The 13,899-nt window shown below is 41.2% G+C and overlaps 1 protein-coding gene across 1 annotated transcript in view; it reads left to right on the forward strand.

The window, feature by feature from the left end:
• RAD51AP1 (RAD51 associated protein 1) overlaps positions 1-13,899 on the forward strand; it is a 361,837-nt gene that overhangs the window by 302,310 nt on the left and 45,628 nt on the right. The window contains exon 10 of the mRNA XM_085652597.1: positions 10,588-10,722. Within this exon, the coding sequence (XP_085508723.1) occupies positions 10,588-10,722 (135 nt within the window). The remainder of the gene's footprint in view (positions 1-10,587; positions 10,723-13,899) is intronic.

The following is a 13,899-nucleotide window of genomic DNA, read 5'->3' on the forward strand; positions in this document are numbered from 1 at the left end:
AGGTTATGTGCATGGTCCATGGGGGTGGCAGTGGTTCCCAGTGCAGCAGGCCAACAGGAATAGTCCCAAGCTGAGGGGCGGGTCCCAGGATGAGTACTTTGGTCTTGTCCGAGTTGAGCTTGAGGCAGCTGTCCTTCATCCAGGTGACAACGGCCTTCATCCCGCTGTGAAAGTTGATTCTGGTGGCTGTGGCTTCGTTGGTGAGGGAGAGGATCAGCTGGGTGTCGTCGGCGTAGGAGACTATGTGGAGTCCGTGGTTTCTGATGATGGCCGCGAGGGGGGCCATGTAGATGTTGAAGATGGTGGGGCTCAGGCAGGAGCCCTGGGCCACTCCTCAGCTGATCTCTGTAGGTTCTGAGAGGAATGGAGGCAGTCTGACTTGCTGTGTTTTTCTGGTAAGGAAGGAGTAGATCCAGTCCAGGGCCTTGTTGTGGATGCCAGCGTTGTGGAGTCTTGAGATTAGGCTGTGGTAGAAATTGATATCGAAGGCGGCCGAGAGGTTCAGTAGTATGAGGGCTGCAGTTTCTTCCTGGTCGAGGAGAGGGCGGATGTCGTAGAGGTGGCACCGAGGAGTGCGGTCTCAGTGCTATGGTTACCTGGGAAGCCAGATTGAGAGATGTCCAGGACATGGTTCTTGTTGATGAACTCTGAGAGTTGGGCGTTAATGGCCTTCTCGATGACCTCGGCTGGGAAGGGGAAGAGGGGGATGGGCCTGAAGTTAAGGTCTGTCATGCCGGCAGATGGCTTCTTCAGCAGGAGGTTGATCTCTCCATGTTTCAAGTCGGGGAAGGTGGCGGTTTCGATGGAGCAGTTGATGATACGACGAAGCTCTGTGGTGATGGAGGTGGCTGCCCTATGGAAGATGTGATACAGGCATAGGTCCAATGGGGCTCCGGAGTGGATTCTCTTCATGGTCTTGAGTGTGTCCTCTGTGGTGAGTGGAGTCCAGTTGCGCAGGGTCTGTTTTGGTGCGGCGAGGTTGTGTGCGGTGGTGACTGACGTTGTGGCAAAGTCTTGGGTGTCAAATTTGTCGTAGATTTGCCTGATCTTGTGGTAGAAGAAGGTACGTGTTCATGTTGCTTTTAACTGTGTCTTACTGATATTAACGACATGTTGACCATTTACTCTTTTTAAATGAATCTTAGTGTTCTAATTTCATACTGACATTTTCACTTTATTCTCTGTGTCTGCAGTGCTTCAGCTACATAACATCTTTGCCTCCTTTGTTGTATTGGAGTCCTAGGTAATTCTTTTCAGAGCATTTTATGTGTTGTGCTGTTATCGGTGCCACCTAACATGCTGTTACTGCTTATTCTAGTTAGAAGAAGGGTTCCTGATCCAAATATGGCCTCCTATTTCACTAGGTAACTGGTAGTACAGCCCTTATGTTAGACCTGACATCCTTGGTATGGTCTTCCCCCAACTGTTCCCCTTCACCCCTCCTTTTTTATGAAATTCGTTTATGTTGGCATTAGGACTCTGCAGGGGTTGTGCTCTCTCCCTACACCGTGGTAACATTGGTTTACACCGAATTGGCACTTTTATTTTACTTTAAATCCCTAGTATATGGGGACTACATCTACAAAGGGTCTGTAAATTAAATGCGAATAGTGGGGCTGCAGCACTCGTGCCACTCACAAAGGTAGCACTTTAAAACATGCCTTATGCCTTGCAATCGCAGCCTGTAGTGCAGTTGAAACTGTCAATTTAACCTGGCAAAATAAACCTTTTGTATACAATAAAGGACCTGTTCACACGGTGAGCACACAGTTCATATATCTATTAAAGTTGTCATGTATTTTAGACAGTCTGTGGAGCAAGTGGTTACACCATCTATGCTACTTATAGGTATGACTCACCAATGAAGGAAAAGAAAAGGATTTCATACGAGGTAAGACAAAAAAGGCTATCTCTGTAGCTAAAAACTTGTGTCTCTAACACCCAGATATAATGGAAAAAAAGTGTAGGAAAGGAGTGATGGTGCCTCACGGTAGCAACACCAGGGAGGATAAAGCAGGAAGGTACTCGCCTGCTACCTCAAGATCTCATCATCAGCTACCACCACTCCAAGAAAAGAATGTGCAAAAGAAAATGAATGGGTTGCGACCCAAAAGGCAAAGTGCTAGGGTGTGTAAAAGAAAAGGTTGTGCAGTGATCCGTGCACCATGTTCAACCCCACAACTATATACAAATTTGAGCTAGATCACACTGGCTTACGATTTTTATCCTATGCTGTGTGTCTGCTCGTATTTAAAATGCCGACATGTTTCATTGCCTTAGGATAAACTCACGGCAACTTCTTCAGGGCGTGGGGTATTATCACTCCACCCTGCACCACCGCTTATCTATTAAAAACAATTCGGGATATTGCCCAACATGGCATACCTTTACCCTCGAGCACTTGTGTGTATAACTGCGATCACTCCTTCAAGGCTCTTCCAGTCAACTCCTATCGTGAGTCACAACTGCGTCCGTGTCCGGCATCAGTTCGGCACCGCATCAAATAAACCTTTTGCCAGGCCTAACCCTTCCTTCTGAATACATGCGAGTCACCCACAAGGTATACCCTAACAGCCCACAGGGTAGGTTGCAATGTGTTTTTAAGTTTTACTAGTCCTTGTGGTGAAAACTCCTTAATTTGTTTTTAACTACTATAAAGCCTGCATCTCCCATAGTATAACATTGGGTTACCTTGTTGCGTATAGTAAGTGCTAACTTTTAATTGGAAACAGGTATAAGTATCCTGTTGGATCTCAAATGAACTGTAATTAAAAATTCTCTTTAATGGTCAAGTCAGAGTTTAATTCACAATTCTGAAAAAAGCTCCATATAAACCACTTTTTCCAACCATATTTAATCCATAGTAATCAAACCATCTTTAATTCAAGATATCCAAATCTTATACATTTGTAGAATCAATCCGGAGACAGCATAATTATGCAAAATACTTTATTTTTGCATTTTCAAATACTTTCTGTTGCCAATCCAGGCTTTAGCAAAAGTATGTGCGGCCAATCGTATTTCCTCAGGACTCACAGTAAAACCAAATGCATTTCGAACATGTGCGGTTCTTCGTCAGGGGTCACTGTAAAAAATTAAAAGAATCCGCTTAACCAACCACTCGCAGACAGACCTTCCTCTGAGACTTACAAATCCTAGTTTCCCCTCTTGCTCTACCCAGATGTCACCTCTCAATTCCAACCCTCCTTCATTCACCAGAAAAAACGAAATTAAACCCTTTCTTAAAAACAAAACGTGCTCAGTGCTTGAACAGTTGATATTACCTCTATGACTTCCCAGGAGTCACCACCCTTGAACCCTGCCTCGTAAATTCACATCCTCATGAACAAATTAAATAAAATAGAAACAGACCCCAATTACCTCATGCAAGCCTTGTTCAGCATTATGACTTCTACATGCCGCCCTTCATTCCCAAAAAGTAATCTCATGCTCCCTTCCCCTCTGATGGTACTTAAAAAGCTCCCACACGTGTTTTCAATATAACCACGTGATTACTAAGTTCAAATGAAATGCCACCATTTTTGTAAACCGGCTAATCCGACTACAAAACCCATAATGCATTGTCCCCCCCCTAAATAAAACACATTCCCCCCTGTAACTTCGAAAATCATAGCAAATACAACACTGAGTCATAAACAAAAATGCTGCATCAGTGAATTAAATTAGCTTAAACTGAAAAACATTAAAATGCCACCAACACGAAAACCTCAAATTTGTCTGTGAAAGTCCATTGAGTATGAGATATGTCCATTGAGTGTTCAGATTCACCATCCTTCCAATCTGACATGATGTGCTAATCCAATTATGTAGTCCATGCAAAATTCATTTGATGCTTTCAATCATTTAAATCCAATGTTTTATCATCTTCCTCAGAACCAATGGGGCGCAAACACATGTTGGGACGATTAGAAGTTAGTATTTTCTTGTCCTAGCCATTTAGTGCCTGCTGCCAGGGTCATATGAGCCTGCTGTTAGACTTTGTGTATAGCCTCCAGACAGTAAGACAAAGTAGTTTAGGGGTGGGTATGATGGGCCATTCAGACCGGATTGGTGGGGGCGGAGCTGTTCCCTGCCCCACTTGCACTTCAAAGGGGCTTGCCTATAGCACACACAAAAAACGAACACTAATCTTTCAAGGCCCCAGACGTCTTGGAGCCTTGGGAGGGGAAGGAACCCACTTTCAAGAACCAGATGTGGGGGTAGCCTGAAACATTTCCCAACTTCAAAGGCTGGTACCAGGTATAAATATTGGATGCTTGGAGGACACTTTCAGGATGTTTGTGGACCTTTGGAAGACTTCAGAAGTACTCTCTTGGGCCCACAGAGCAGTGCCCTGTTGCTTCAGACCTGCCTTGTTCCCCAGAGGGCTGCCCTGCTGCTACCAAATAACTGTCCTGCTGCTCGCGACCTGCCTTGCTCGCGATAGGCCTACTGTGCTGCTTGAGGCCTGCTTTGCTGCCTAAACCTAGCACTACCAGAGTGACTCCAAGGGCTAGTTGGCTAACCTCCTGTGTGACCTATAGGAATATAACCTGCATGTGGCCTCTGCTGGAGTGAGTCCTAACCCCCAAGTGGTACTCCTCCAGTCCTTGACACATGGTTGTGGTGTTGAAGGTGCTGCTAGAAACCTAATCCTAAAAGTTGTAACGTAGAAAAAGTTTCACCAAAAAGTGGCCCGAGAACCAACAGAAAACTGGGCTGTAGCTGCTTGCTGATGCGCCCAAGGTGCATCGTTGATCAGCCTGACTCGTCTGTAACTTTCACTTCATTTTTCTCTGCAGCAGCAAATCTTTAAGCTTGACCTCTCAGCAAAGGTATACAGCCCTGTGTAGTATACCTTTGATGTTGACACTCCTTCACAATATTGCTCACGTGGAACAGTGTACCATGTCTCCCACTTTTTGCCAGTTACCAAAACAAAGTATTCCTCTGATGTTGGGATCTCTGAAGTTTTCGTTCTGCCTGATCTGTAGACAGCATTATCAGTATTTCAGCAATCAGCGCTGTAGCTTGTTCATTTCACTCAGATTCCTTCAGCTCACCCACAGCTTCTTCTTGTGGTATGTGTATTTACTCCACCACCTTGTAGTCTCTATAGCGGCTTTGATGGGGTGACCCAGTATTGGGTATGACATCAGGTTTTCACTTCATTTGTCCCTGTTTGCCAAGGATTCATCATAAGTTCATCTGGGAGGGGTCCCTTATTTCACCTCTATGAACATCACCACTCGTTGTCCAGTTCTCTCAAGGTGCCTTTGCTGTATCAGCACAATTTCCCATACTGGATTGTTTTATGTGTAGGTCAGTTTTTAAAACGCCACATATATGTGCATGTTGGTCTTGACAGCCCCTCACAGTGATCAGTAAACTGTGATGAGGGACCGCTGGCTACCCTGGGGTCCCTTGCCTGTATCCCATGTATTGCACTAATTCCACTAGAACTTGCTGGGTGGGCCTCATGCTATGGTTATTATACCGGTTTCCTATTTGAATGGTCTCATGCTCTACCAGTTCATTCTGTTTTTATTGATTCTTTCTGGTGTTTTCTCTTGTTGGTCCTATACATTTAAAATGTATTTTGCTAGTTCTTATTGCTGTGGCTGCACAATGACATTCTGACGGTTCATATTGATTTAACTAGTTCTTTTTAGTATGGCTTAATACACATTTTGTATTGGTTTAAATAGATTCTGCTGCCATGGCCTCCACTAGTCCTACATTGAGTCCATGCTAGTGTTAATGGCTCAGATAACACCCTTTCTGGTGTTATTCTTTTTTTCATTTATTCTTTTTTCTTTTTTTTTTTAGCTCTTCTTATGGCTGTGGTCTTATACCGCTTCATTCTGGTTCCTACTGGGATGGTTTCAGGCTGGTACTGGTTCATATAGTTTGTTTTAAACCATAGGCCATGCCCAGTATATACTGTGGCTGACGCAGGCCCCTGTGTGAGTCAGCTGAACTCACTGAGCAATCTTACAATCGTACCTTCTTGGAGGATTTAAATGGTTATTTGTGCAGGTTCCCTCTTCAGCGTCTTGAAAGCAATAATAATTCAGATTTGTAAAGCGCGAACAATCACCCGTAAGGGTCTCTAGGCGCTGAGGGCTGTCGGGAAGATTAAGCAAGCTATTGCCCAGAGTCACATGGTGCTGGGCTAATCTTCCGCTGGCGCCGGGGATCGAACCGTGAGCCCCAGATTCCAGAGTCAGTTGCCCTGGCCGCGGCGCCACACCTCTTCCTTAGCAATAGTACTATCCTTGAGTTCTCTCTGTGTCTCTGATTCAATACTGCTTTCTGTTTCTCTGTTTTGGATATCCTGCCTACATATTTTATTCATTTATTTATTTATTTCACATGTTTATATAGCACAACTCAACCCAGACTAGATGTCAGTGCACTTTACAAGTAAAACGGCATTGGGGTGCAGGAAATCTCTTTACAATAACACTGAAAAAAACTCTAAAATAATTAGATGCTACCAAAAATGCTATTCTGTAAAAGGGAATAGTGATAAAAGAGATGAGTAGAACAGAATGGACAGATCAGAATAACATGGAAGAGTTATAAAAGCAGAAATAAGGGGATTCTGGAGGATACAGGGTAGGGAGTAGGATAACACCGAAGCAACGGAGGATACAGAATAGGCTAATAATTCAAATGGAATAGTAGCAGATGGTGGGACACATAACGGGCAGGGTGAAGGACGGCCATAAAGAGAAGAGGGCAGTAAGGGATTGGGGGAAGGACCAAAGGTAACAAATGCGAAAGAGACCTTCATGAGGAATGTGAGGGGAAGGAGGAAGATTGAGGCTACAGAGGATGTTAAATATGCAAGATAAAATGTACATAGTAAGGTTGAGTGTAAACAGTTTTTTTTTGTGCAATTGAAAAATGTTCATAATTTGACTTATGTTTTCAGGTAAAGACTTTCAAAGCGAGGGGGCTGCCCCGATAATTAGTGAATTACAGCAAGGTGTGTTATAAACTTGTTGGAGTCAAACCCGCAAACCTTTTTGCTCCTGATGTTTTTACAACCTCCAGAGATTATTAGCGAAGATGATAGGTTGTGTGGATTTTGGTGATGGATGGAAATAAATGTGATGCAGACAAACTTGAATTTAATTTGTGCTTCAGAGGGGAGTCAGTGTACTTCATTGTAGATCCTGGTGATATGGTTACATTTCTTTGTCACAGAGGATAGTCCGACAGCGGACTTCATCATTATGTTAAGGGATGCCAGAATGGATTTGTTTCTATCTGTTGGAATGGACTTTCCATAGTCAAGTCATGATATCACAAGAGACTGGATGACTAATCGGAGAGTTACAATTTTTCAGGGAATTAGGAAGTGAATGTTGCAGATTGTATGGGGTGCTCAATTGTATGAGGACATGGAGAGATGCGAGTCTAGCTAGATGCCAGGGAATTTATTCTCAAAGCTAACTGAAGGTGTGAATTTACACATCTCAATTTCTCTAAGCCTATTGTGGTCAAATTTGCATTTGTGCTGATGATGCAGAAGGATAACGTCTGTCTTGTAAGGAGGAAGTTACTTGATATCCATACATGAAGGTTGGATAGGCACTATCTTAGTATGTGAATATCTGTGACAGAAGAGATTTTCACGTAGATTTGGGATGTTTACAGCATTTTGATGGACTGTGGCACCAGAACTCTCTATAATGTCTCTTGGTGGTTCGATGTAGAAATTAAAGTTGGAGCAAGAATTGATCCTTGCGGAATTTCACAGATATTTGTATAAGAGCTTAAAGGGGCATTTCCAAGCCTTACCACTTGTTTACAATGTTGTGGAGTTAAACAGTGCTTGTGAACAAAAGCCTCCATTAGGTAAAACACGTTTAAACTGGACATCTTTTTAGACTGTAACATTTTGCATACTTTGCACTCGCACGATAACATACTTAGAAATTATTCTACAGGCAGTACATTTCTTAGTAGGCCTATTATCAAGTTACTTAGTACACTCTGTCCAAGGTTAAGAACCTTGCGCATGATGTCCTTATTTTGTTGTCCGGTTGGAGGAAGCTCTGAATTGGAAAGACAAACATTCACATCAGCATTGCACCTTTGACACAGTGTGAATAGAACCGGGCTTTGATTGTAAAAAATACCTCTGCGCTTTATATGCCAGAGTAGCACTTTTATGGATTATCCTGGATGCTGTGGCTGAGATTTATATATCTGATCCCAATCCCTATCCTGCAAAGGGGAGCGGGCCTTTCTACACTAAACTGGCTTCCTGATAAATCGTACACATTTATGGGGAGTTGGTTGTCTGAAGAGATCTGGCAGACAGTACTCTCACTAAGTTCTCGATGGTATAGATAAGATTAGGGTGGGAGTATTCATATATGCATTATCATATAATCACACACTATTGTCATTATGATTGAACTGTATAATTTTCACCGTTCTCGTAATGCTGGTAACAGTGCTTTATTCCCTCATACTAATAATTGCAGATCGTGTTTTTTTACACAAGTATACAATTGCTTCAATAAATGTTTCGAATGCTACTTTGTATCATTCTTGTGCCTATGTAATAATGAAAGGGTATATCTGTTTCCACGTTTTCCTAGGGGAAATTAGAGTGGTCATGGTTTGAGTTTGCAGACACCATCTGGTACCCTGTAAGGTTATGGGTCTATATGGCACAGTCTGAGCTAGCTAGGAATTGAGGCAACATACTCTGATGGTATGGATGGACCCATATTCTGACGTTTGTTGTCTGGATACATGGTCCTACTTAATTCATAGAAGCCAAACGACAAAATGTTTGGTACAGTAAATGCACCATTACCTGAGTTGAGTCCTGACATACCCCAATTTTAGTCTGATCTCTAGGGCTCTTTAATCATGTTAAGATCACCAAAATCATATTTTGTGAGGGTCTTGCATTTTCCAAGCTATATAGTTAGCCCAGAAACTGATAAATTTTGTTGTTTTTTACTGTTTACTCTCTAAATTAATTTGATAGAATTTGTCCTTGAGATAAATACTAGAGAATGTTAACTAAGATATTCATTAGATGGGCAATTAGCGTTGACTTTTTTTGTGGGCATCCAAGGCACAATTTCTGTCAGTGATTTGAATTTAATTAACTGTAACTCATTTCCCTCTTACATGTTTACTGCTTTCGTGTTTTGTGTACCTTTGGTAGATATTTTCTTACGTAGTTTCTTTCATTTCCATTGTTTGGTCTGCTTGCCTGTTAATCTCACTTCTTCGAGTTAAGCTCCACATTCTCCATCAATTCTCTGGTAGGAGGCTTCCATGTGTTTGATATCTAGTAAAGGCAGGTTTGCTATCCCTCAAGCCTTTTAATAGTTCATCTTCTTTCAATCAGATATTTATTTTATTTGTTTGAGCAATAGTTGATTGTGAGAGTAGGTCAGCTTGTTTGTTTTTAATATGGTTAATTGTTCTCTTTGTTATTTTATATAGATCAAATTGTAATGTTTTCCCCAGATATTAATGGTTTTTAATAGGATGGAAGGCTGTTTCAATGTAGGGCTTGCTTCCTGAAATTGTAGAAGTATACTTTATGAAAAATAAGCTTTCTGAGTGTGATGTTTACCGGCAGGATCCAGTGGCCTTGTAAAGCACTTAGAAGTCAACTACCATTAAGTAGGGTAGCGAGTTGGACAAATATTAAATAGTACTTATATTAATTGAAGTAAAATAGTGTGTGGTCACCAAATTTATATTATGACAGTAAGAAAGTTGACAGCTTTGGCTTAGTTATTAAGATCTACCCTAATCTGCTTGTTAGAACTGAGAAGGTATTTGAGATGTTGCATCCAATGATACAAGCAGCTTGTAGTTTTGTTACATTTTTTAAGTCTTAGGACAAAAGCTTAATTGATAATCTTTGAGTATCAATCTTTGACTCTTTAAGGAGATTTTGTTTTTTCCTGATACTGTGCTAAACCTTTTGTGCATACCTCATGAAATGTATCTATATTCTTCCTGAGCTGCCAACTGTGGTCCGCGGCTTCTCTGCTAACATTTGTATAAAACAGGGTTTAATGTCAATGAACTACTCTAGTCACCAGTGTTAATAATTTCTTTTTTTCAGTAAAATGTATCTGAAAAATATTAAGGTGACTATATGTACCTTGTTACGATTTATTTAGCACTTTGATGCTGAATGATGATGCAAGTTAAATATATAAGTAATATGTTACCAGAAAAAAAATTATGATATTGCAGAAAGTTTATGCATCTCTTTCTAGCTCTCTCAGATCTGTGTACGTTACATTTATGAAATGTGTTTTCTTTTACAAGACTTAATGCTGTCAAAAATGCATGCTAATGTGTGAAATCAAGTATTAAAGCATTGTGTTAATTGAAGTGCCCAGTTGGCTGCCTCCCTTTAACGTGGCACTTCAAACATTGAAATGCACCATGTGTGATTTTAGTACACTTTGGAGCATTTGAAGTTTCTCGCAATGTTTTTCAAAATAGGAATGCTGAGTAACTTGATAGCTTAAAGTTTTGTATTTTGCACCAATTCTAATTTCTTTCCACTTTGGTGTTTTACAGCTACTTCATCTGAGACTATTAAAATTAAACCTCAGCCAGCATTAAAGACGTCTGTAGCGCCAAAACCTGTTGGAAGTCCATTGCAAACAAGCAGTTCTCTAGCTGGCACGCAAAAACCAAGTTGGACCCCGCCAAGTATGTATACTCTACTACGGGCACACGATTTTTTAAAGCGGTTCAGTAGTTTATTTGAATCTGTAAGCTCACAAACCATGGCAGAACTGGATCAAGTCCTGAAGATGAATAGGAAGTGACTTATTTAGCAGTAGGTGTATAAATAATGTTCTCAGAACACCCATGAAAGCACTTAAGGACATGGGAAAGAGTATGGAAAGCGATGTATAAATACCAGTGCTGTACAATAGAGTTGTACTGCTTTTGGTACCTTTAGACCAAAACACAGAAATTGTGCCAAATATACTTTTTCAAAACGCAGTATTCCTACTAAAAAATTCAGGAAGGCGTGTCCTCTAGAAAATAATAAGATTGCCTCTTGCCTTTCCCTGCCTTTTTCCATGCCTTTTACCACTTCTATTTTTCTAAAATGTGTATGTCCTATAGTCTGTCTGCGTTCTGCCCTTTTGAGAAGTAGATTTATTTTAAAGGTCCACACTCCTGAATCTGAAATATACACAAAACAGAAATGTTCCTTTTCAGATTGTGATTCCTAAAATACGCCAAAAAGTGTAACCAAAGCAGCCGGTTTTGAATGTATTTGGGTTCTTCTGCAGTTGAAATAAGCCCTCTTGATGTGATGGCCTTGAGTACTGCAGCTCTCTTCATGTGATGGAAATGTGTACTGCTGCACGCTCAGAACCGTTGATGAGATTGCATTTTGTGCTTCTGGGTATCTTTGATGTGATGTCAGTGTTTGCTACTGCACTTTAAAAAAATATATATATATATATTTTTTAACAATATAGAACCCTTAACAGTCCAACCATAAGGTTGTCATCAATGTCATGCACTACATATACAAGGCAGTAGCTTACAACATATCCCCTGAAGGTACCTACATTTCACCAGTCATTGAATTCCGCAGCTTCACTTACACAAAGCACATCCATAACTTCGAAGGACTGTTTTAGATAAATCTAGAGTGCTACGTCAAGTTGCCTCATAACATTTCAAAGTTTTCCGGGTATCCAGAGATGGTATACATCACCTTTTCAACCGCAATACACCAATCTAATTTTTTACCTGCATTTTATGAAGGTATTGGGCTACTCAATTTCTTAGCTATGTTGCATGACCTGCAAACAGTTTATGGCATATTGAAAGTTCCATGTCTTCCAAGCTCCCAGGAGAGCCATCTTCGAAGGCAGTTCTTGAGAAATACCCATTAAATCATACAATCAGCCCCAGACCTCTCTTCAGGATTGCAGTAGCTTTGGACACTGCAATAAAATATGATCACATATTCCCTCCCAGCCACAGATTCTCATTCATGCTGTTGTAGGGGAGTATCCAAACACTGGCACCTGGGCCCTCTATTTGCACGCTTTGTTTAGTATTTTCAATTGAATCATCTAAACCCTATCCCTACTGGCAAACTCTCGCTGCCCACTCATCCTGTGCTAATTCTCCCACATCCTTCAACTTGGCAAGAGTTTTCTGCGCATTATTTGTCAGCGTTCAATATATCGGGGATACCGCTGAATCCATTTTCAGATAAAAGATGATTTTGTAGTAGAGCGCATCATCATGCATTCTCTCCGGAGTTTACATTTTCCCAGCACCAGTCCTAAAACTGTTTTGACACAAATTGGTAAATGACAGCAGTGCATTGGACTCTCATCACGTAGTTTTCTTATACTTACTAAGTCCCAATCTCTGAGTCACTACGGGTTGCTGATCACCTTCATGATTTCATGGCCCAGAGTTCTTTGGTGATTTTTTTTGTTTGCCAATCTGTTTCATTAGTGGCTCCCTTCCAGGCTTTTATCAATCACAACCTCAAATGGAGAGGGCAGGTCAAATAAACCTTACTACCCATTTTCCTGTCCATCCTTATTTAATGACAATTCTTCTGTGGTTGGAGAGGCCAATCACTAATTGCCATCCATTGTGAGGCCAAGTAGTATTTACGTATATTCGGAAGAGATATTTTGCCATCATAGACTCCATTACATTGTATTCCATGTAATCCTGGGGGATCCATTCTCATGAGAAAGTTAATAAAAATGTATCTGGTTTCTTTTGCACTTTTGATTAGATGGCAGCGTGTGCTCTTCCATCCTTGTTGTAACTGCAGTGTGTGCCCCTGAACCTCTGCACTCTTGCCTAATGACTGTGTGTTGTATTACAACCTCATTACCCTTAGTGCAGTAGTGTTTGTTGATGCATCCTTGATTTGATGGACATTTTTGCTGATGCACCTTAAAAACCCTTGTACCGGTCACGACATCGATCCTGAGTAAGGGCTTCAGCTACATAAATACTAAATGCAGTCGTGACTTAATGGTGCATACTATCGAAACTGCCCGAAGATTGTGTCGGAAAGAAGCAGATGAACTTGAAAAATTAACTAAGGCAATAAGAGACAACCACACTGTTTCAGAAGCCAAAAGCCTCTTACACAAAATTGAAAAAGAGATACTAACCTTTAAAGATAATACGATCAGCTTTAAAACAGCAAAGTTTGAGAGAGACTCAAAGTCCTTTTATATAGATCAAGTATACCCCTTTCTGAAAGACTAATTTTACACTACGGCTGAATCTCAATAGAGCCCTGTCGAACTTCCAAGGATGCTCCAGGAATCGCTTTCTTACATTTTCTGAAACATCGTCTTCAGATACTTCCGGTGATTTGGATACAAGAGGAGGTCCTTCAAGAAAGCAGGTTGCTTTTTTAGACAAAGGCGAACCGAAGCAAAGAGGCGGATTCAAACCCCAACCCTGGGAGATGACAACGAGACGGCAGTTCTACAAGTCATGAAGCCCTCTACCATTATCAATTTATCTCAGAGGCTCTTAACCCAAGAGGCGGCTTCAGTGTTGGTATTGGGCCTAAAAGTTGTTCCCAATAGATCTACTGACTTTACAAAACTCAAATTGGAAGCGTTAGAGTTTTACCGCAAAATTCGTCTAAAGGCATTTTTTTCAGGGAAGGAATATTCCAACACTAAAGAGGTATCTGGTCTTTCAAATAAATCAAAATGTATTCCTCCAATTCATACTGTTCTCAAAGAGATCATGGCTTATGAACAGGTAGTCCTGTCTGGGATTAGCCAGTTGGAGACGAAGAAATCCTACATGAAACACAACAGCACCCGAAAACAACAGATGGCCATCGACAATCTGAAACAAGAC

Source organism: Triturus cristatus, chromosome 4_1, assembly GCF_964204655.1.
Source record: "Triturus cristatus chromosome 4_1, aTriCri1.1, whole genome shotgun sequence".
Classification (NCBI taxonomy): Eukaryota; Metazoa; Chordata; class Amphibia; order Caudata; family Salamandridae; genus Triturus; species Triturus cristatus.